Below are 23,201 nucleotides of genomic sequence, written 5' to 3'. Positions count from 1 at the left end.
CCGTTGCCGAGGTGGCCTTGGGTGAAGACATTTCGCGGTGTTGGCTCCGGGGTGAGCACAGAGGATGGGCGCTGTGTGTTCAGAGAGGACCGTGGGGGCATCAGCTGACACTGTTCATTTCTTTAATTCATCACCATTTTTTCTGATCTTTTTTTTTTTTTAGGGCCACACCCTCAGCATATGGAGGGTCCCAGGCTAGGGCTCGAATCAGGGCTACAGCTGCCGGCCTGCACCACAGCCACAGCAACGCCGGCTTGGAACTGTATCTGTGACCTACACCGCAGCTCACGACAACGCCCGATCCCTGATCCACTGAGCGAAGCCAGGGATCAAACCTGCATCCTCATGGATACTAATCGAATTTGTTTCTGCTGTGCCACGGTGGGAACACCTCTTTTCAGCCCTTATACTTCCGTTCTTTTGGGGTCTTTCCTTGACAGGTGGATTGCCTGGAAAGCACTCTAGAGAAGTCACTCCAAGCGAAGTTTCCTTCTGATCTCAAGGTGTCCATTCTCTTAGACTTCACGCGGGGCTCACGAGGTAGGTCTGATGCCCTCCTGGGCTCCCTGGTTCTTCCTCGCGCAGAGCCTCCCTGTCCTCAGATGGGAGCAGGGCTGTTTGAGGACAGTCTGGGCTGGCCCACGACTGCCTGGCTGTCAGGTTCCTTCTGTGGCAGGTGACTGAAATCCAAGTAGAAACAACTTTGCGAAAAAGAATTATTTTGACTCCCACGTCTGACGTGGTTTGGGTGGGTCGTGATTTGGGGCTGGGACGTGTGGGCCGGCTTCCTTCTCAGGTTCCTTGTGATGGCGTCCGGCAGCCCCAGGCCTGCCCTGCCATTTCTTGTCCATTGCAAGAGCACCTCCTTCCCCGATGATCGGGCCGGAGCTCCTGCGTGGGCTTCCGAGCCTGCTGACCTGCCCGGCTGGGCCTGTGCGCCTTGCCCTGGGGAGCTGCGGTGGGCCTTGGCGTGGCCAGAGTCATCTTCCCCCAGAGCGGAAGCGTGGCGAGCAGGGCCGGCGGGTGCCCCTGTGAGGAGGTTGGGCCCCGTTAGCAGGAGACAGGTGGGAGCCGGGTGGTTGAAAGAGCACCTGCCAGGCGGGACGCTCCAGGCCAGCTCCGAGACGGGGGTGTCCAGGCGGATGCTGTCTAAGCCCCTCTGGCCGGAAACAGCACCCGGCGTCTGACTCGCCCGCTCGCCCGCGTCTCCAGGAAGGAAGAACTCGCGCACGATGCTGCTCCCGCTCCTGCAGAGGTTTCCGGAGCAGGTCCGGGTCTCCCTCTTCCACACGCCTAACCTGCGGGGGCTCTTCCGGCTCCTCCTCCCCGAGCGCCTCAACGAGACCATCGGCCTCCAGCACATCAAGGTGTACCTCTTCGACGACAACGTCATCCTGAGCGGGTGAGTCGGCAGAGGCCGGCGGCACACGGGGAAGGCAAAGGCCAGCTCCTCGAGCCTTGGGGGACCTGCCTGCACCGTCTCTGTCTCACTCTCACCATCTGCCGCGGCGTCTGGAGGCCACGGAGGGGATTGAGAGATGGCCGTGGTTTACTGAGCCAGGCTGAGCCCGTGTGTCCCGTCTCAGCCAGCACTGACTGTGACTCAGTCCTCACTTCATACGAGAAACCAGAGGAATGAATAGCTTTGTCCGGCAGAGCCGGGAAAACAGCCGGGTGCGCAATCCAGGCCCTTTGGTTCTAAAGCAGGCACGGCCGGGGCGGGGGCAGCTGAGTGGTCCTGGGCCTCCAGTGAGTGTCCACATCTCCTCTTGGTGGTCAGCTCGCTGAGGGGGGCTTCACGTCACTCCTTAGTGCCCCTCTTGGGAGTTCCCGTCATGGCTCAGTGGTTAATGAACCTGGACTGGTAACCATGAGGTTGCGGGTTCGATCCCTGGCCTCGCTCGGTGGGTCAAGGATCCGGCGTTGCCGTGAGCTGTGGTGTGGGTTGCAAACGCGGCTCGGATCCCACATTGCTGTAGCTGTGGTGCAGGCCGGTGGCTACAGCTCCGATTCGACCCTAGCCTGGGAACCTCCATATGCCTTGGGTGCGGCCCTAAAAAGCAAAAAGCAAAAAGAAAAAAAAAAGTAGTGCCCCTCTTGCCTTCTCTTGTGAGTGACGAGCTCAGTAGCTGCTGGTGACCCTGCTGCTGGGGTCCCCAGGACCGGTGGTCGCACCTTCTCTCCCGAGCCCTCACCCGCTGCTTTCCTCCCTGCAGTGCAAACCTGAGTGACTCCTACTTCACCAACCGGCAGGACCGCTACGTGTTTTTGCAAGACTGTCCCGAGATTGCAGACTTCTTCACGGAGCTGGTGGACGCGGTGGGGGACGTGTCCCTGCAGTTGCAGGGGGACGACACGGTGCAGGTGGTGGAGGGGATGGTGCATCCGTACAAAGGTAGGTCCTGGGCTCTGCCGCCCTCGGGAGCCTGGGCCTGGGGGCGAGGAGGGCTGCCTCTGGGGGCCGGGCTGCGGGTCTAGGGGACTTGGGTGGCAGAACTCCTTGTTTTTGTCTCTGGAGCCAGACAGATGTGACTCACTGGCCATGCCCTGCGGGTGAGGGAGCCGCCAGAGGTGGGAGTGTGGGCTTCGGGTCTGGGTGCCCGAGGGAGTGCGCTGGGGGCCTGCCTGGCTCTTACAGGAAGCTGCCTGCTCAGTGGCCACCCTTGTCAGGGCTGCCACCCCCAGCCGGCTCAGGAGCACAAAGGCTCTGTGGCTCTCAGCTCCGTTGAGGTCTGTGGCCACCCGCCTGGAACGTGCAGTGGGAGAGCCCTCAGCTCTGTTCACTGGAAGCGGGCAAACCCGGGCAGCCGGCGCTCCGCGGCAGTTGCATTCCTGTGATGCCTGTGGCCGTGGTCCCCGGTGGCCTTTGAGAAGGTCTGCTGCTGAATCTGCAATAGCGTCAGCAGTGTGGGGAACGGGTTAACCCCAAACCGTGTCAGGGGAAGAGCAGCAAGGGAGCATCCGTGTGGGGGATGCCTGCTGGGTCCCTGTCCCAGGGGCCTGGGGCCACCATCCGCGGGCCTGCCGTGTCCGCTGCCTCCCTGCTGGCGCCGTGGAGGGGTGTAGCCGTTACCGGCGTATTTTAGATTTCACCAGCGCAAGCTTCGGACCTCTGCCTCCTCCCTCGCTACGCGAGCACTTACGTGGCATCCTCGATTTTGCCCTTTGGGTCGCGAAGCTTAAAGTATTTACAGTCTGGCCCGTACAAGGAAACAGCAGCCCTCACCTGCTCTGACTTAACAGGGCCGGCATGACGGCAGAGAGAAGGGCCTGTTCAGGGAAGAGCGAGAGTCGGCCGCCTGCTCGGGGGCCAGCGGGGGCCGGGGCCAGGGCAGCTGGGGAGAAGCAGCCCCGTGGCGTGGGGGGAGTGGCGGCTGCCCTTGGTGAGGAGGGATCCCGAACGGAATGGTCCTTTGCTGTGCCTGCCGCCCAGCCCTGGAGGGCACCCGGGTTGTGCCTGTTCCCACTCAGAGCAGTGAGGCTGGCAGGGCGGCCCTGCTGCCTGTCATTCCTCTTCTCCATCAGCCCTGCCCGTGGCTGGCTGTTCTGTCAGTCTTTTCAGGAGATCAGTGTCTGACAGTGTTGAAATGTTCCCCCTTTTTTGGCCATGTCCATGACATGCAGAAACTAAGGATCAGACCTGTGCCATAACAGTGACAGGAGCCACAGCAGTGACCACATGGAGTCCTTGACCAATAGGCTGCCAGGGAACTCTCAAAATTCCAGGTGTGTAGACACACACGTACATATGTATTTTTTTTTAATGGCCACGCCTGTGGCCTATGGATCAAATTGGAGCTGGAGCTGTGAACTGTTCACAGCGGGAACTCCTGCATTTGGATTTTTGTGGTTTTATTGGTCTTTCTAGGGCCGCACCCCGGCATATGAAAGTGCCCGGGTTAGGGGTTGAATGGAGCTATAGCTGCCGACCTACGCTGCAGCCACAGCAACACCTGATCCTTAACCCACTGAGTGAGGCCAGGGATTGAACCTGTGTCCTTGTGGATGCGAGTCCGTTTTGTTTCTGCTGAGCCATGATGGGACCTCCTGCATTCAGATGCTTAATCTGCTGTTTAACTGTGGGAATTGCCCTGTTTTTTTATATGTTATATTTTTGTTTTCATTCTCTTCATTTCTGCTTTTTATTATTTATTTGTTTTTCGGCCACATCTGCAGCACGTGTGAGTTCTTGGGCCAGGGGTCGAATCTGAGTTGCAGCTGCGACCTCTGCCACAGCTGTGGCAACGCCAGATCCTTAACCCGCTGCGCCGCAGCGGGAATGCCTGCTTTCTCCTCGGGGTGGTTTCCTTCCTCGTGCTGTCCTTTTGCCTTTTCCTGATGTTTGTCCCCAGCCTCTTGAAGGGGACGCTTTGCTCCTCGATCCTCTCATCCTAGTGGTAGCTTTAGCCTCAGTTCCTCTCCCGGCGTTAAGTCCAGGCAGCCGCTTGCCGCTGGTGTCACTGTGAAAACGATGGCCCAGAGCCTGCCTCCCCTCACCGCGCTTCTGCCCCTCTGCGTCGTCACCACGGCGGATGCTCCCCCGCCCGTGCCCAGCTGTGCCCTGCCCCGTCTCTGACCCTGTGGGGCTCGCTCGCGTGCTCTCGGTCGTGTTCCCACGTCTCTGTTGGACACGTGTTCCTTCTGACGCGTCACGTGCACACTGCACACCAGTCACGGGGTGCAGCTTATATACGTCTTCTGCGTGGGTTGGCTCCTCTGGGAAGGCCCCTGGGGACCTCACCCAGGCGTGACCCCGCGAGGTGCCCGCAGTCCTGATTCCCCTCACCTCCACCCCGTCTTGCCTGGGTTTGCATGAGCGGAACCACAGGGCCTTTGCATGTCGCCTGAGCACGGGCGCCTTGCGGCAGGACCCCTTCCGTCCGTCCGCAGGGGAGCCTTCGCCGGGCTGCGCCCTGTGCTCAGTGGACACGTGCTGAAGGATTGGTTGGGGCATCTGCGCCTGCCCGTCGCGTGCCCTGGGCTAGACGGGGATCCCGAGCCTCCGTTTGTCTGTGCTCACTCTCCTCCGCCGTGTCTCCCTGTAGGTGACCGGGCTGCCTACTGCAAGGCGGCCAACAAGAGGGTCATGGACGTGATCAACTCGGCCAGGACCCGCCAGCAGATGCTGCACGCCCAGACCTTCCACGGCGACTCCCTCTGGACCCAGGAAGACGCGGCGGCCTCTGGTGACCGGAGGCCGGCCCTGGACACCTGGATCTACCCCCTGATCCAGATGAAGCCCTTTGCGATTCAGATCGACGAGCTCGTCACCGAGACCCTGCTGACGGAGGCCGAGCGAGGCGCCAGGGTCTACCTCACCACCGGCTACTTCAACCTGACCCAGGCCTACATGGACCTGGTCTTGGGCACGCGGGCCGAGTACCAGATCCTGCTGGCCTCGCCGGAGGTGAACGGCTTCTTCGGGGCCAAGGGGGTGGCGGGTGCCATCCCGGCCGCCTACGTGCACATCGAGCGGCAGTTCTACAGCGAGGTGCGCAGCCTGGGGCAGCAGGAGCGGGTCCAGCTGCAGGAGTACTGGCGGAGGGGCTGGACGTTTCACGCCAAAGGTATGTGGCCGCCAGCCCGAGCACGGCCCGCACGGGCCAGGACTCCGCGCCCCGGCCCGCTGGTGCGCGCCCACGTGCTGGTGCCCACCTGCTCGCTCCCTGCCCCTTGCCCATCTGTCGCTGTGGGTGCGTCCCTGTAGTGGCAGGTCTGTGCTTCTTAGTGATGCAGGTTCGCTCCCTCTCGTGCCCCCAGATGGCTGACCTCGGATCCCGTGGGTGAGCCTTTGAGGGAACGTGGACGAAGCCCCTTCTCCCAAGTATATGAAGAGGCACGCGCCTCGGTGTTCCTTGGTGGTCGGAGTTTTCCTGCAGGCCTCGTCTTCTCAGGGACAGACAGAGGATTCCTTAGGGATCATTTATTTGGCATTAAATAGCCCAGTGTTTCAGCCTTTTCCTCACCAGTGCTGATTTTTTTCCTGTAAATGCCAAACCTCTGCCTTTTAAAAAAATTTTTATGGCCACACCTTCGGCGTATGGAATTTCCGGGCCAGGGATTGAATCTGAGCCACAGCTGTGACCGACACTGCAGCTGCGGCAATGCCGGATCCTTTAACCCTTGGCACCGGGCTGGGAATTGAACCTGTGCCCCTGCAGTGACCTGAGCTGCCGGAGTCAGTCTTCACCTACTGCCATAGCGGGAACTTGACCTTTTTTTTTTTTTTTTTTTTTTTAAATTTGTAGCTGAGGAGATCGAAGCTGTCTCCTCACAACGCTTATGTGTGCAGGACTACCGCGCGTTGGGTCCGAGTGTGAGCTGTGCGTTCGGATCCCTCTCGGGCTGTTGTGTGCATCTGTGGAGCAGCCCGTGTGGCCCAGGCCAGGGGCATGATCCACGAGGCGGACAGTGGGATCAAACCTGGTGTTTGGCAGGGGCCAGCGGCCGCCTCTCCAGGCCGAGAGCGGCCGCCTCGGCCATGACTGCCCCTTTCGGTGCCGGGCAGATGCACAGCCAGCTCCCCCTGTGTTCGAAAGAGGAGTCCACTGACCTGTGCGGCTCGCCTGGCTTTCGCTGCTACTTCAAAGGCCTGTTCTCCTGCGCTGGTCCTGGGAGCCTTTGCAGGGCCGCACGAGGATCGGGGGGTGGGGGTGCTGTTGCCATGGCCCCTTGTTTTTGTCGTTTAGACGTGAGGTCACTTTGAACCCTCAGGTTGAACTCCTGTTTCCCTAGACCATTGGTTTCATCTGGGGACGAACTAGGACTTGCCAAGGCTCAGGCCACCCTTGACCTTCTGGGTCCAGCTCTCTGGGGTTGACCCCAACGTGGTAACTTCAGAAACCTCCCCAGGAGATTGTGACGCCTTGAGCATCACTATTCCCGCTGAGGGTGGCGACGCTTCGGGCTGGTTGGGTGGTTGCTGCTTCCAAGCGCAAGGCCCACGTGCCTGCTTGGACAGGGGGTGACGTTTGGGGTGGGAAGTGAGCCACGCTGTTATGCCACGGGGCTGAGCCTGGCTGGTGGTCAGGGGTCCCCAGGCAGGTAGGTCAGCTGGCGGTGGGTGTGGAACGTGTTTTAGGATTGGCTCGGTTACTTCTGAGAATAATACCAGGGCCGGGGGCGGGTATTGGAGACGGAGATGGGCAGCAGGAGCCCGGGCAGGCTGTGTGTGTCTGCACACTGCACCTGGCGAGCTGGGCTGAGGCCATGTTCGCCTCTTGTCTGTCCTGTGGCCGGGTGGGAAGGGGGTCCCTTGTTGCTTCAGGGGCCCCCAGCGCGGCCTGGGCCGTCAGTTCCGACTGCGCCTTGGGTTATTTCCCTGAAGCTGCGCTGATAAACGTGTAGTGACTCCCCAGTTACCGTTGAAACAGAAACACCCAACCGGCTTTTCCAGTGAGTCTCGCCTTTTCCCGGACTGGCATGCTCCTGCCGCGCCCGCCCTGCTGGGGTGGGGCCCTGCAGTCAGCCCCGGAGCGGAGCGGAGCAGAGCGCTGGCTCGGTGGGGAGGCCAGGAATCCCAGGGTGTGTGCCTTGGGGGGAGGTGGTGGGTGGGGAGGCGCGTGGAGAGGGGCTTCCTGTGTGCTTTTAATGCCAGCTGCCTTAGCGCTGATGTGCGAGGCCAGGTCCCTTCTTGCTTCGTGGCCGTGGTCATTGTGGGGGAGTCTCAAGTCAGTCCCCCTTTCTGGCTCACCTTGGATGGGCGCTTCCCCCGAGGCCACCTAGGACGGCAAGCAGACAGTGCAGGGGGTCCTGTGGCTTTGGACCTTGGCACAGTGGACCGTTTACTGACTGTCTGCCCTCTGCAGGGTGCGTGCTGCCCTGCACGTGGTGTGTCTGCATCTGAGCCCCAGAAAATTCTGCCGGTGGCTGAGCAGCCAATACTATGATTCCCTTTGCCGGGCTCCTGTGAGACAGGCCTGGGCTGATGGTGGCTCCTCCTGCCCCCAGAAGCCCTTGAGTGAGGAGCCTGAGCGGGGATACACATTCCCGCTTCCAGATCCTTGTCCATCAGCAGCACGGCATGGCCTGGGCGTCAGGCGGCCTGTGGCTCTGGGGCCTGACTGCGTGTGGCACCTGCTGGTGGCCCTGTGCAGGTGGCAGTGAGGGGCAAAGCACTCAGCCTGGGCCTGCGGAAGCTGACGGCCTGGGGAGAGACAGCCTCCCCTGGAAATGGCCACCTGTCAGCCGGCGCCGGTGGGTAGCAGTGCGGTCTGATGGCAAGAGGCCCAGGGCTGGCGTGTCCCTTGCGCGTCCCGCTCACCGAGGGCTGTGGGCAGTGGCGAGCAGGAGCAACGCTGTTCTGTCCAGCGGCCGGGGCGGAGGCAGCCTCACTGGCGCAGGGGCCGATTTCCTTGCAGACCGGACCACGTGTCACGTCGTAAGGAGCTGAGCTGCTTCATGGAACCGGAGGGACCTTGCGCTTTTCGAAGGCACGCGCCAGAGGCGTCTCTCGTGACACGGTTCGCTTGTTTTGCTTTCCTTTGGGGTTGGCAGAGGACACCTGTTCAGAATGTGGAGGGGACCTGGGGAAGCAGGATGTGGTGGGGGGTCACCAGGCTTGCGGTCTCAAAGCCTGGCTCTCAGGCCAGACGGACCTTTGGCAAAAGCGGAGGGACATGGCTCAGCATCTGTGTCACACGGGCCGTGGCTCTGGGTCACACTCAGGAGACAGCAGGGATGCGGCCCGCGTTCGCGTTTCTGTAAAATGCCCATGTGGGTCCTGGGGGCTGAGAGGTGCGCGGCGGCAGAGGGCTCAGACCCTTGGCGAGGAGTGGCGTCCTTGTCGCTCGTAGTTCGTCGCTGCTCTCCCCGTGGGTTAGTGAAGGGCGACCTGAAGCCGGAAGCCTTCCCGGCAGGCACCTTTCTGGCCTCAGGAGGGCCTTTGGGGGTGCAGGCTGGGTGGGGGTCCACAACCAGCCGGCAGCTCTTCTGATTCATGGTTTGTCAGCTTCCCGCTGCCCAGCCCTCTCTCCTCATCCAGTGGGCACTGTGGGACAGGGTTCCGGGAAGCGGGGAGCACTCCGACCTCGCGGGGGCACTGCCAGCACAGCTGGAGACACCCTAGAGTGGACAGACGCTGGGGACTTGGGGTTTGAGGGGGTTGGTGTCAGCTTTCATTGATCGTGCCCGTGTTAGGGTACAATTTTCTTTTATAACCACGTGTCTGTAACCTTATAATTGTTATGTAATTTGGATTTCAGTTCTAATTTTTTTTATTTCTTGGCTGTCCCGAGGCATATAGATTTCCTGGGACAGTGATCAGCTCTGAGCCCCTGGATCCTTTAACCCACTGTGCCAGGCCGGGGATCGAACCTGTGTCCTGGTGCAGCTGAGATGCCGCTGATGCCGTTGCGCCGCAGCTGGAACTCCTGTGTGGTTTGTAAAGAGTTCATTTCGCGGGACAGCGTTAGGTTGACAGCAGAGTTGAGAGGAACGTATAGAGAGTTCCCACCCCTGCTGCCCTCAGCACATGCTCAGCTCCCCCGCCACTACAGTTGTGGCCCGGCAGAGGCAGGACCCTCGCCCACAGTCTGACCCGTGTTCATCTTGGTGTTGGACATTCTGTGGGTGTGGACAGGTGTGATGACACACAGCCATCGCTGTGGCACAGAGAGGTTTCACTGCCCTCAAACCTGGTGCTCTGCCTATCTTTCCATCTGGGCCCGAACAACCGCAGAATTTTTTTTTTTTGCTGTTTAGGCCGTACCCACGGCATATGGAGGTTCCCAGGCTGCAGCCGCCCGCCACAGCCATAGCAACGCAGGATCCAAGCCGTGTCTGCGAGCTACGCCACAGCTCACGGCAAAGCTGGATCTTTAACCCCCTGAGCGAGGCCAGGGATCGAACCTGTGTCCTCATGGATACCAGTGAGATTCATTTCCAGTGAGCCACAACGGGAACTCCCAGCATGGTTTCTTGCTGAGAGCCCCCCCGCCAGCAGCCCCCCCACGCTGGGGACCGGCGGTGCCTGCTGTTAAGGCGTTGACTGATCTCATCTGGTTGTAATCTTCCAGCATTGACAGCACCTTGTGTGTGGCTGGGGCGGGGCAGGGCCCCTGGATTAAGAGATTTCTGGCTCCTGCTGACAGAGGAAGCTGTTAATGATTGTGAGAATTGTCACTATTTTTACTGCCTTCCCGATAGGCTTCTTGGCCTGGCGCCCAAAGGCGAATTCGCAGGGGCAACGGGGGCAGCCCCACCCTGTTTGCCAGGCACACGTGGGGCAGTTCTCACCTGGGAGGGCAGGTGTGTCAGGGCGGTGCTGCTCGCCTTGGCTGGAGCCAGCACCAGCCTCCAGGCCTCTAGGAAGTAGCGAGGCCTTTCTGGCCTCCGAGCTGTGATGCTCACCCCATCCAGGGTAGGGCCATGCCATCTTCTGTTGCCTCTGGTTTTTTTGTTTTTTGCCACACCCACGGCATATGGAAATTCCTGGCTCAGGGATTGACTGCAAGCCTCAGTTCTGACTTACACCATAGCTATGGCAACGCCGAATCCTTACCCCACTGTGCTGGGCTGGGGATCAAACCTGTGCTGCTGCAAAGACAACGCTGGATCCTTAACCCGCTGCACCACAGCGGGAACGCCTGTCCCCTCTTGTTTTTGTAGGGGGCTGAAGACCCTTGGAAATTTATTGCAAAATGCTGGGAGGGGCGGGAGAGGGGGTGCATAGTTTTGAGTTTTTCTTGGAGAGATGCTCAGAGAAGGCCTCTAACTGAGGGGTTCTCAAGCTTCTGCCAAGGAACCACAAGCCTGATTTAATCACTGTTTGTTGGAAGAGGCATCATTATCCTCACTTTATTTTGCTCAAATGCCAAGTAGCGTTCAGGGCTTTGGGAGCCAATCACTAAAGACAGCCTAACTCTGTCCTCATGAGGTGCTTCTTGGGAAGCAGAGAAGCGGTGGATGAGTCTATCCAAACAGAAGGTCAGGTCATGGAAAGGCTGCGAAGACCAGGGCAGGAGGGGCTCCCGGCTGATGGGGTCTGTTAGGTGGGGTCACGGAGGGCCTCTCTGAGCAGAGACCACGGGCAGGGGGAACCAACGAGACCACACTGGGCTTGAAGGACAGCCCCGGGGCCGGGGGGGTTGGCGCGGAGGTGGGCGCTGAGACGGGAAAGGGCCCGGAGGGTCAGTGCTCGCAGAGTGGAAGCAGGTGTCCCCCTTCCCGAAGAGGCGGCCAGGGCGTGGGGCGGGACGTCCAGAGCTGGTGGGCATGGCAGTGGCTGGCCTCCGAGTCCTCCCCTGTAGCAACGGCAGGCTCCCCTTGTGGGGAGACCCACCAGGCTTGGCACCCGGCGCTGAAGTTCAGTGCCCCCGAGGGCACCTCTCCCGCCCAAGCTGTCGAGCCTGCTGCAGGGTCTCCCCGATCAGCAGTTCCCAGAATGGGGGGGTGCCGGGCCCGAAGGTTGGGCCCTGGGACCAGGACTTGGGGATTGATAACAGGTTTATGGCTGGGCTGGGAAGTGCTGTTTCCCGGCAGTCCCGGCCTCCTGTGCTCACCCGACATCCTGAGTGACAGTGGTCTGGCCAGAGCTTCTGGCGGCTCAGGAGCTCAGGGGGGCCTCTTGATTTCCCCCTCGCCCAGTGAGAGTGTCCCAGCTGTCCGCAGGGCACTGTTGCCGAAACCTCCTGACTGGTGATTTTCCATCTAGAAGGCTTTCCCCCCCCCTCTTTACAGCTACACCTGTGGCCTATGGAATTTCCCAGGCTAGGGGTCAAATTGGAGCTGCAGCTACTGGCCTACACCACAGTCACTGCAACACCAGATCCTTAACCTACGGAGCGAAGCCAGGGCTCGAACCTGCATCTTCATGGATACTAGTTGGGTTCTTAATCTGCTGCGTCACAGCGGGACTCCTGAGACTCTTGCTCGTGGTGGCCCCGTGTTCCAAGCTCTCTGGGCCCGTGCTGGCCTCCTGTGCTGCACTAACCCGGTGTCAAGGCGAGCCGGAGGCGGGGTGGTCTTGCCATTTACGATCTTTGCTTGCTTTTTGAGGGAGCAACACTGCTGGCGGGAGTCCAGGGAGAGTTGATGGGGTGACCACAGTCCTCACCAAAGTGGTCAGCAGGTGAAACACACGCTGCCTCGTTGACCCACTCACTCACCTGAAATCCGCCTTAGGCCAGAGACCGAGCAGCTGTGGTGGGCAGAGGCGGCAGGGAAGAGAAAAGAAGCAGGTGTGTGTCGTGCACAGGGCCCAGGGCTGGTAGCACCCGTGGAGCGTAGGTGGGTTCTTGCGGAGGGGCCGGGAGACCGTGGTCTTGTTACATGTAAAGTGCAGACACGGGTACATTCCGTACACAGACAGCTGTGCGCTGCATCTGTGACGGTGACCTTCGTTCTGGGTGAGTGGGGAGGGGTTAGCGCGGGGCTGGAAAGCCTCAGGGCTCAGTAGAGAGGCCGACTGAGAAGCCCTGGTACGCTGCGTGGGGGCTGCGGGATGGGCTGAGGTGGGCCCCCAGCCTCTGGCGGCTGACCCGCAGGTGCCTTGAGAGGGAGCGGAGGGTCCGAGTTTGGGCAGATGACAAATGAGCCTTGCAGGATCAGGCCCTTGCAACCCTCCCCACCGGGCCCTGTGGTCTGGGAGCCTTGCAGGGACACAGTCCTGGTGGCCCTCAGCCTTAATCCACATCACCCACGTGGGTGTCAGGGCTCCCTGGTCCTGTCTCCTTGCTGAGCCCGCCGGAGGGGGCTGGCTGGGCAGGTAGCTCTGAGACGACCCAGTGTCTCTAAGCGCCCACCTTGGCATCAGAAGAGTTGGAACCGTGGTGCCAGTGGGGATCTGGCCTGTCCCTCCCCGCCCCCGGCTCTGTGGAGAGCTGGAGCAGGGAGGCTGAGCCTAGCCAGAGGGAGCGCCTGCACTGCAGAGGGCGAGGCTTGCCGTTGGGCATCTGGAGCAGGTGCCGAGGGCCAGCCTGACCACCCGTGGTCTCCTGACATGTGGAAGGTGAGCCACGTGGCTGCCCCATGGCAGTGGCCCAGCGGGGTGGGGTGCAGTTGATGGCGCGATACACACGGGCGGGCAGGCGGCTTTGATGTGGCCCCTGCGTGTGTGTGTTGGGGGTGGCAGGCGTATTACAGGAACAGGCAGCCGAGCGTCGTCATCTCTTAGCCAAGGTGTTCTTGGAAGCGCTCTCGTTCCGAGTGGGAGTTAGGAAACGGCCCTCCGTCGGAGCAGCTCGGTGTGTGTGACGCGTTGTTGATTCCCTTGTGGCGACCGTGTGCGCCTGTGCGCCCTGTGAGAGAAGGTCATGCTGGCCGCGGGACTGACCCCGCTGGTGGGGGGGCGTGAGGAGGCCGGCGCGGGGACCCTGCAGAGGCGCGCGGGCCGTGGTCACCCTGGGTGTTCTTGGTGCTGTGCCGGGGGCAGGAGAGGCCGGAGCCAGGCCTCGGCCCCCTGCAGGAGGAAGGGCGTCGCAAGCAGCCTTGGGAGGCCGAGTTGGGGGATCGTCGTTTTGGGAGGAGGTCTGCTGGGGAGGGAGGGACGGGGGGCAGAGTCCAGAGCCCTCTTCTATTTTGGGTGACATTTTGGGATTTGGAGAGAAGCCACCATCCTCATTACAGAGCTGCCGCCGTGCTGTTGTCAGGGACAGGAAGTTCCCAGGGCTGGGGGACAAGGCAGGACCCACAACCTCACGGCTGCTCATCCCGTCCCTGTTTCTCTGATGTTAACTGGCTCACTGTCTAGCACAGGGGACGGTGTCTGACACAGGCAGGGGTCTCAGGTTCTCTCCTGCTCCGGCCCTGAGTGGATGTCACCTAGGTGGCCTGTCCGAGCCCCCAGCAGACTCACTTCCAGTGCCCTGGGCTCCACGGTTTGTGGTGCATCAGTGACTGAGGGGGAGTCGCGTGGCCCTTGGGAGGCAGGGCCCAACTTATCTTCAGGTGGAAGCAGTGTGGGTAACCAAGTCCTTCGTCACCCCGTGTCACAGCCCCGTCTGCTGGGTCAGGCTGCTCCCTAGAAGCAGGTGTGGACTGAGGGAGCCCGGAGCCCCAGGGGCCAGGACATAGCAGTGGCCGCTCTGAGCGGGAGTAGAGGTCCTGGGCTCCCTGGGAGAGGCCTGGCCTAGCTGGGCGGGGAGAAGGGAGCCTGAGCACTGGCGTCTCCGGGGCCCCTTTGAGAGCCCCTTTCTCGTCCTGGTTGGGGTCGGGGGCAGGGGAGGCCAGAGCAGCAGAAAGAGGAGCTGTCGCAGTAAGCGTCTCCCGTGGGGAGCGCCAGGCTGCTCCACAGGCTCTGTGGCCCTTGCGTCTCCGGCAGTGCCTTGGGTGGGGGAGGCGTGGCTGCAGGGAGCTCAGGGTGGACAGTGGGCCCTGCCAGCCCGTGCCCCTGGTGCCTTGTTCCCGCACACCCACAGCGGGCTGCTTTTCTCGTAGGTCGGGGCGTGGCGCGGAGAGGCGCGGTGGCTGCTGTGCTCACTTCCTGTCTGCACGTTTCCTTTCCCTGCAGGCCTCTGGCTCTACCTGGCAGGGAGCAGCCTGCCCTCTCTCACGTTGATTGGCTCTCCTAATTTTGGGTACAGGTCAGTGCACCGGGACCTGGAGGCCCAGATCGCCATCGTGACGGAGAGCCGGGCCCTGCAGCAGCAGCTTCACCAGGTTGGTCAGGGCGCGTGGGACCTCCCGGGTGGGCTGGGGGCGTGGCTGGGTGCTGGCTCCGAGGGCTGCCTCCCATCGCCTCCTGCTGGAGGCTGAGCAGGGTGGGAAGGAACCAGCGTCCTCTTGTGTGTGCCTGGGGCCAGTCCTGACGGAGACCTGCCTCCAGGGTGGACGCCGCTCTTGCCCTGCAGGGGCTGTCCCCACATCCTGGGGACACTTTCAGCCCCTGTTCCCCAGAAGAGAGCACTGCTTTCCCACTGGGATGGGAATACAGCGCTGGTTCCCTACCTCCCCTAGGCTGCGTGTCAGCCATGAAGCGGGGTAGGAGCTGGGGTTGCGCAGGACCGGGGCCCCTTGGGGCAGAACTTCAGGTGGCCCACGGAGGGACTTTGGAGTCGGGGGAGGCAGAGACAGGAGGCGGGGCTGCCACTCAGGCAGGAGGGGTGCACAGGGAGCCAAAGTCTCTGCAGGTGGAGACAGGAGCCGGAAGCAATAACCAAACCTTACAAAGGACTCAGATGCCCGTGGGAGGTCCCACTGTGGCGCAGTGGGTTAAGAACCTGACTGCAGGGGCTTGGGTCACTATGGACATGCAGGTTTGATCCCTGGCCTGACAGCAATGGTTCGAGGGATCTGGTGTTGCACAGTCACGGCTCAGATTCAATCCCTGGCCTGGGAACTGCCATATGCCGCCGGTGTGGCCGTTTAAAAACAAAACTAAAAGCCAATTCAGAGGCCTGTGCAGACAGAAGTGAAGTGGTTCATGGGGATCTAAGCCATTGCAGGGCTTTGAGAATCCCGTTCACAGGTACCTGTGCCCTTGGGTCAGCACAGATGGTCCTTTTGCGCCGAGAACTTGGATTCTATTTATTTTATTTCCAAGTAGTGACACTTGTTGATGGTCTGGCTTGGGTTTGAACATAGAGCAGGTGGTGGAGGGAGAGCCTGGAGGTGTGCCTGGCCAGGAGCGGGGCCCCCCGTGGTGTTTGTGGGGCCTGGAGGTGGGTGGCGGGTGTCAGGGGGACGGTGATCACGCGAGGCAGGCCCCTGTCCCCAAAGGGTCTTGGAGTTTCTGCGCTGTGTTTCTCCTGCTCACAGTGGTAACAGGGTTTCTTTCCTTGCAGCTGGGAGGGAAGGCAGGCATCCGCCTTGACAGCGTTCGTGCTCTGCGTGGCTCGGGGCCTTGTGTGGGCCACCGAGGCCCCCTGCTCCCCTGGGAAGAGGCTGCCTGGCACATCTCATGGGAGAGCAACCCTTTTTCCTGAGCTGGGGCAGGAGAATCATGGGGGACTGGGCCTTGAGTCCCTATTGCTGGCTGCTAGGGACCCTGGTCAGGTCCAGGGAAGCAGGGCAGGGCGCCCTCTGCTCACTGGGACAGGAATGCAGCGGCTGTTCCCAGAGGGGCCGCGGTGTCTCGGCCTCCTTCCGGGGTAGCAGTCTTTTCCTTTAAGTTGAGAGTAACTTTCAGTGAACTGCCTGGTGCCCTGCCTGAGTCTCTGCACGGATCGCCTGCAGCAGGGCTGGTGGGCTTTGGGGGTACAGGCACAGCGCCTCTGTGTACGAGGCCTCCCTGGTCCTCTGCGCTCAGGAGTTTGTGACCTTTACAACGAAGCCTTTCCAGGGAAGGTGCCAGCTTCCCTCCTGAGTCACGGGAAGGCAGATAACGCTGCCGCAGGCCAGCCCTCCGAGGCGCATGGACTTAGTCTCGTGTTTGGGAATTACTGTTGTGAAATGGTTGCAGCCTTTGTTGATGGACAAGGAAATGGTAACTGCTTTGCTCCCTGGGATCTGCCTCCCGCGATCTGGGAATCTTGTCAGTGCCGGAGTGGGGCCTTGGTGCCGGGAAGGTCTTCACGACCAGGCCGAGAGGAAGTGGCAGCGGTCGGGCTCTGGGTGGCCGGCGGGAGAATCTATCTGCTCAGCAGATCACAGATGCTATGGGGAGGCTTCCAGCAAGTGACCGAGGAGGTTTCAGCAGAGACTAGCCAGCCTCAGGGTGGGCTGGGCTGAGAGGGACAGGCCAGCCTCCGATGGTGGGGTCTCCCGGACTTTCTCCTGGGTTGCTGGGAGCCGGCTTTCTGCAGGCAGTAGAGAGGGGTCCGTGCGGCCGTGGCCTCGTGCCAGGACGAGGTCTCTGTGGGCCCGGGTTGATTTGGGGGCGAGTCTCTGCCAGGGCCCGGGCGCTGGCTGCTCTCCCCGCCTCCTGAGTGAGGGGACTGAGCCCACATCCTGGATCTTAAGAAGAGCCGGGCAGGCTGCGGTCAGGAGCTGCTTTCCCAAATGACATATTTGGGATGTTTTCTTTTTCTTCCCAAACCTGAATCCCAGGGGCTTTGGATGGTGGGAGGGTGGCAGTTCGTGCCAGCTGCAGCCCTTCCGTTCTCTGCAGGCACGTGGACTTCTGTGCCTTTGAAATGCAGCGATGCATTTCTGGATAATTCCACCTACATACTTAACACCTGGACGGCAGCCATCCTCTGGAGAGGCCCACGCGCTGCCCGATCCCGAGACTGCCCCGCTGCCCAGCTGCCCCACAGCCCAGAAAGTCCCTGAAACCCCAGCTGCCTGGGTCCCCGCTCTCCAGAGCCGCCTCGGGAGCCCTTGGGACCCAGGGAAAGGCCTGTTCATGTCCCATTAGTGCCGGAGAAGGGGAGGTGTTTTCATCTGAATCTAAGTCCCTCCCTTGAGTTAGCGCATTTGGTGGAAGCTGCAAGCTTCCTGGTTGGTTCGGAGAGCTCAGTGGACCCCTGCGACCTAAGGAGGCTCCCTGGACAGCGCCGCGCCCCGTCAGCTGACCTCCTCCTCCATCCCTGAGCGCAGGCTGGGAGGAAACGCAAGTGTCTCTGCTAATTTAAGTGAAATCCTGGCTGTGGAGTCAGATGAAAACATGCAGCTGGAGCCGGGTCTCTGGAGACGCCTGCAGACCCGCCCCCCGCGGCAAGGGCGCCTCCGCTGGCAGGCCAGGCCCGTGCAGCCGTCTGCGCCAGGGGACCCCAGCCCTGGGAGCCCCGCCTTCTCGACAGGGGGTGAGCTCAGAAAATGGGCGGGAAAAGAGGCCGTGGGGACTGGATGTCCCCAGCCTGCCTGGAGAAGCTCAGACGGGGTGTCACACTGTGGAGGGCGCGGTGTCCTTGGTCCGTCCTCACTGGGCAGAGGAATTTGTCAGGGACGCGGCTTCCCTTCTGCCCCCAGAGGGCTCCTGGTGATGGAAGCAGAGTCGCAACCCTGACTGCTGCCCCTTGAAAGCTTCCATTCCTTGTTCAGAAGGCACAACACGTATAGGGTGAGATGTTTAAAGAGGAGGCAGCTTCTCCTCTCAAAGATTCTAAGCAGTTTAAGACAAGGCTCATATCCGTGTTTAAATTCCTTTTGTGTGTGTGTGTATGTGCGTGCGTGCGTGCGCGTGCGCGCTTTTTAGACCGCACCTATGGCATATGGAAATTCCAGGCTCGGGGTTGAGTCAGAGCTGTAGCCGCCGGCCTCTGCCAGAGCCGCAGCAGCGCCAGATCCGAGCCGCGTCTGCGACCTACACCACAGCTCATGGCGACGCCGGATCCTTAAGCCATTGAGTGAGGCCAGGGATCAGGTCGTGGATGCCAGTCAGATTCATTTCCACTGCCCCAGGACGGGAAATCCAGTTTTAACTTTTTTTAAATAAGAAAGTAATAGTCATTCGTTGTAAAACTTGAGAAAAATTGGAAGATGCTAAGCCCTTCGTGCTAAGTCACTGATACCGTTTTGTGTTTTGAGTTGTCTGAGCCCTTTGTATCGTTTGGGTGTTAACCCCTTGTAGGTCACAACCCTTCTGTAGGTGGTGGGTTTCGTTTTGCTGATGGTTTTGGGTTTTGGCCACACCTGCAGCATATGGAAGTTCCCGGGCTGGGGATCGAATCTGAACTGCAGCTGTGCCAGGCCACTGCACTGGGCCGGGGATCAGACCCGGGCCTCTGCAGACAGCGCCGGAGTCTTCACCCGCGGAGCCGCGGCGGGAGCTCCTTTCTTCTCTTTAACTTCATTGAAGTCCGGTCGACGGGCCGTGCGGCAGAGTGACTGAGTCACGCGTTCCTTCCCATGATGGGGTTTATCTCAAGACGCTGAATGGAGTCCCCCCCCTGTGCTGCATAGAAGGACCCTGTTGTCTGTTGAAACTGTTTGGATTGGGCCTTGCCTGTCTTGTCTGTGTACACGTGGAGGTGTCACTCTTCTTAATGGAATTAGGATCACACCGTGTGTGTCAGCTCACGTGTGGTGTCTTTCACTTAGTACGTTGTGCCCTTCTCGACGTCGTTGAATATTTTTCTAAGAGCGTAATTGTCTTATGTTACACGGGTTTATTGTATTTAATTAGCTGGTTGTTGGATGTTGTGGTTTCCAGTGTTTCTCTAACATCAGTGTCGGGATAAGTATCTGCGCACACAAATCTTAGTGCTTAGTTAATTGGGAGAAATTCTTGCAAGAAGTTCTTTTCGAGACTTTTGCTGCCTGTTGCCGCGTTTCTCCCCAGATGTCGCCCGCGCCCCCTTCATCGGCAGTGTCTGAGAGGCCCGTTCCCTTCCTAGGCCTTGGCCAGCTGGCGGGGGGATGGTTCCGAACGTCTCTCTTTTTGCCAGCGTGAGAGGAGACAGACCGGGTCTCATTTAAAAGAGGCCTCAGGACCGTGAGCGGCACTGCCTCGTTGGTGGGGCTGGGCGTGTGCAGACGCCAGCACCTGCTGCACCGCTTTGGCTCTGTGTGGCCGGTCCCACGCACGTCTCGGTCTTCAGAGTTTACACACACTGGCTTCTCGACTTTTCCAAGACATGTTTTACAGCCAGCCGTGCCCCCCAGGGCCGGAGCTGACCCCTGACTCCTGTTTGTTTCTCTTCCCCAGGAGCAGGAGCAGCTCTACCTGAGGTCGGGGGTGGTGTCCTCCGCCACCTTTGAGCAGCCGAGCCGGCAGGTGCAGCTGTGGGTGAAGATGGTGACGCCGCTGATTAAGAACTTCTTCTGAGGACCCGGCAGGTACTGGCCGCTGCCCGGGGCTTCCCCAGGAGGGCAGGAGCCGCCCCCGCCGGGCTCCCAGGGCCTCCGGCCGGAGGCCTGGGCCCTGGCGTCCTCTCCGGGTTGTCTGCTGCAGGGAGGAGGTGTGTGTCTCCACCGTGGGTGCGGGTCCCTGTTCCAAGCCCGGGGCTGAGGGAGGCGCCCTTCCACCTTCTGCTGGGTCCCGGGGTCTGCGTCGTGGGTGCGCTTGTGCTCCCCCGTCCCCAGGGGCTGGAGGGGGCACCAAGGGAGGACCTGCGCCCCTTCCTCACCGCTGAGCACGCGCTTCCGAGGGCAGTGGCAGTGGCAGGGGGGTTGGTGCTGGGGCGGGAGTGCGCTGGCTTGCCGCCGTCTCCTGACGGTCCCGTGCTGACAGCTGGGGCCAGGATGCTCTCTGTTGCCCAGGGCTGGGCCTCCAGGAGCTGGAGGTGAGGCCTTGGGGAGCTGCCCCTGAGTTGGGCGTGACCGTCTGTTTCCCAGGGGCCTTTGGACCCTGACCTCACCCCATGGTCCTGGGTCCAGGGTTGGGGGGCGGAGGCGGACTCCGCTAGGCCTGCCCACACCGGGCTCGGGCTGGAGTGCTTGGGGAGAGCGAGGGGGCGTGAGGACGGGGATAAGGGGCCTATGGCCGAGCCGTGTGGGCGGCGGCCCTCTGCACAGTAGCGTTAAAACATTGTATTTTATCATTTCATTTTTTCTCAATGTTGTAATTTTATTCAAATAATGGGCAGATTTAGAGAGTAAAATGATCCTGAAAGGCCAGCAAAATGCAGCTGCCCTTCGCTCCCCTGAGCAGCCGCTTTCGACTCTGATCTGTTGTGATACTTAACCCCGTTTTCCTCCCCAGCCCCCGTGTCCCCAGGAGCAGATTTCCAATCTCTGCATCTTTAGATGCTTGAACCTTGCCCAGAGAAGAGGCCTCACCGCCCATCCTGGGTGGGGGTGGGGGAGCTTGGCTTCCGTCTCTGCACGTGGCCTCTGGAGGCAGCTTCGTGTGTCTCCCCCCAAGCGCTGGTGGCTCTGATGGTCACATTTGTGGGTCCTGGGAGGCCGAGGTTGGCCCAGCTTGTGCCGCCTTGCCCTGTGTGTGTGTGTGTGTGTGGCGGGGGTGGGGGGCACCAGGGCCTCGAGCACCTCCCCCAGGGCCAGGCAGATCTGCAGGTTTTTGTGGTGGAGTGGTGGCCACAGCCACACCACCCTGGGGCAGGAGCCCGTCAGTTAACACTGTTTGTCTTCAAACCAGTCATTAAGTTGTCCTGTGGGACAATTAGATGAGGGAAACCGGAAGAATGCACAGGGCACTGGGTTTCTGTTTGGAGAGAGGCTTTCGGGAAGCTGTGTTCGCATTCCTGCAGATGCTGTGGGCCCAGAGCGCATCCTGGGCCACGGCTGGGCTGGGCTTGAGCAATCGGTGCCTGGTTCCTTCCACGCTCGGCTGCTCGCTGTGTCTTTGCTGGCCGCCTTTAGGCCAGTGGGGGAGAGGGGGGGTCTCTTTCTCCCAGCCAGGGCTCCCCACTCTTGTGCCCACCAGGAGTGCCGCAGGCCTCATGGCACTTTCAGATGCAGTGTAGCTCGGGAGTTCCTGTCCTGGCTCGGTGGTTAAGGAACCTGACTAGTATCCATGAGGATGCCGGTTTGATCCCTGGCCTTGCTTAGTGGGTTAAGGATCTGGCGTTGCTGTGAGCTGTGGTGTAGTTCACAGACGTGGCTCATCCCGCTTTGCTGTAGCTGTGGTGTAGGCCGGTGGCTACAGCTCAGCTTGGACCCCTAGCCTGGGGACCTCCATATGCCGAAGGCGTGGTCCTAAAAGATGAAAAACCAAAAAACAAGAACAACAACAGATGCACTGTGGCTCTCATCCCCTCTCTTGTCTCCCTGAGTCTGGATTGCAAACCCAAGCTGAATCACCTTGCAGAGCTTGGCGGGTGTTCTGTCATCTACCCACAGTGTGTAGCGTGGACTAAGGTGACTTGTGTTTCAGGCCCTAAAGGCGAAGTTGGAAAACCTTCCCATTTGATGGTTATCACCAGGGATGAACATGAGCTGCCTGGGCCCTAGCAGTTCTGTCTCCCAAGTGGCCGCTCTCCTCTCCCTCCAGGCTGGCAGGGCGAAGCAGGGGGCTGCAGTGACCCCTCCTGGCTGGCAGGGGCAGTTGAGGCAGCCGGGCTCTTGGGCCAGACGTCTCCCCCTGCCTTGCCAGGGGGGGAGATTCTCCATCCCCGGGAGGAGGACACTTCCCTTCTCCCTCTTAGCCCCACGGGCCCCAGGGTTGCTGTAAATTCTTGGCCTCAGACATGGGGCTTCCAGGGCTGCTGCTTCACCCACAGACTGGCTGAGAATACTTGGGAAGAATTTTTCACAGAACTTTGGAATCAAGTTGAACTTAGAATGAGGCCAGATATTCCATGGGGCCTCCTTTACTCTGCTTTCTAGAAAAGCCAGAAACCACCTAGGGTGCCAGCCTTGGGACCCCCCGCCCCCGGGGTCTGTGGGCCCTGCCTGCTGCCTCCCCTGTGTCCCCGGATCTCCAGCTCATCATCTCCTCCTTACACTGGCCAGCCTTTCCGGCAGCCCAGCCACTGGCCCAGACGGCCTGGATCAGAACCACGGAGAGGCGGGCGGGTCTGGGACGTGCCCCTCTCGCTCTGCTGAGGCCTGTCGCAGGGCGGCTGGGACCAGCACCACTGCAGCTGCCCAACCCTTTGGGGCAGGAGTTGGCAGAGCGAGGCCGCACGAGCCACCTCTTGCCGCTTGCCACTGGCTTGTGGGCAGGCTGTGTGTGGGGATGCCTTTCCTTAGTCCCATCTCCTGTGCCTGGACGGGGTAGGCTGAGGGCTCTGGCCTCCGGTCGCAGTGCCTGCAGGCAGGCTTGTGTCTCCGCAAGTCCGGAGTTTTGGCTGCTGAGCAGCCATCCCTCTTCTGATGAGTTGGCGTTTATTCTGCTTTTCCTAATTCTGATTCCTGGTTGGCAGATCAGGCTGTTTCTGGAGGTAGCCGTAGTGCTGTGAACTTCCTCCTCAGAGCTGTGCTTGCTGCGTCCCGTGCATCTTGGGAAGTTGTGTGTGTTTTTGTCTCGAGGTACTTTCTGATGTCGTCTTTGATTTTTTAGCAGCATGTTGTTTAGTCTCCACGTGCTTGTGTTTTTCCCATTTTTCTTCCTGATGGATGTGTCGTTTGATGCTGATGTGGTTGGAAAAAACACTCGATACAATTTCTGTGCCCTGAAATTTGTTGAGACTTGTTTTGTAGCCTGGCATGTGGTCCATCCAGGTGAGCGGTCCGTGTCCACGCTGCTGGTTGCAGACAGTGTCCTGAGATAACTGTTGAAGGACTTAAGGCTGCAGTTGCCTGAGTCCCTGCTGGGGCGTTGCCACGGCCGTGCTGGGGCGGTCCTGCTATTGTTGTTACTCGGTTTCCTCCTCCACATTTTAACGCTGGCTTTATACACTTAGGTGCTTCTCTGTTGGGTACATGACTCTTAACGTTCTGCCCTTTTTGTCTATTATTAGAGACTTGGTTTGAAAGGCTGCTTTGGCGGCAGGAAGTGAGAACCGAGGGGGAGCGGGGAGGGAGACCAGAGGCAG

At 60.4% G+C, this 23,201-nt stretch overlaps 1 protein-coding gene across 3 annotated transcripts in view; it reads left to right on the top strand.

The window, feature by feature from the left end:
* The window catches only part of PGS1 (phosphatidylglycerophosphate synthase 1), a 39,426-nt gene that overhangs the window by 14,913 nt on the left and 1,312 nt on the right, over positions 1-23,201 (top strand). For all 3 annotated transcript variants that reach the window (XM_021066522.1, XM_021066523.1, XM_021066524.1), the window contains 6 exons: positions 441-540; positions 1,213-1,402; positions 2,217-2,395; positions 5,046-5,567; positions 14,450-14,598; positions 19,469-19,599. In XM_021066522.1, the coding sequence (XP_020922181.1) occupies positions 441-540; positions 1,213-1,402; positions 2,217-2,395; positions 5,046-5,567; positions 14,450-14,598; positions 19,469-19,588 (1,260 nt within the window). In that variant the 3' untranslated portion in view covers positions 19,589-19,599. The remainder of the gene's footprint in view (positions 1-440; positions 541-1,212; positions 1,403-2,216; positions 2,396-5,045; positions 5,568-14,449; positions 14,599-19,468; positions 19,600-23,201) is intronic.

Source organism: Sus scrofa, chromosome 12, assembly GCF_000003025.6.
Source record: "Sus scrofa isolate TJ Tabasco breed Duroc chromosome 12, Sscrofa11.1, whole genome shotgun sequence".
Classification (NCBI taxonomy): domain Eukaryota; kingdom Metazoa; phylum Chordata; class Mammalia; order Artiodactyla; family Suidae; genus Sus; species Sus scrofa.
This window is presented reverse-complemented; position numbering and strand designations above follow the sequence as displayed.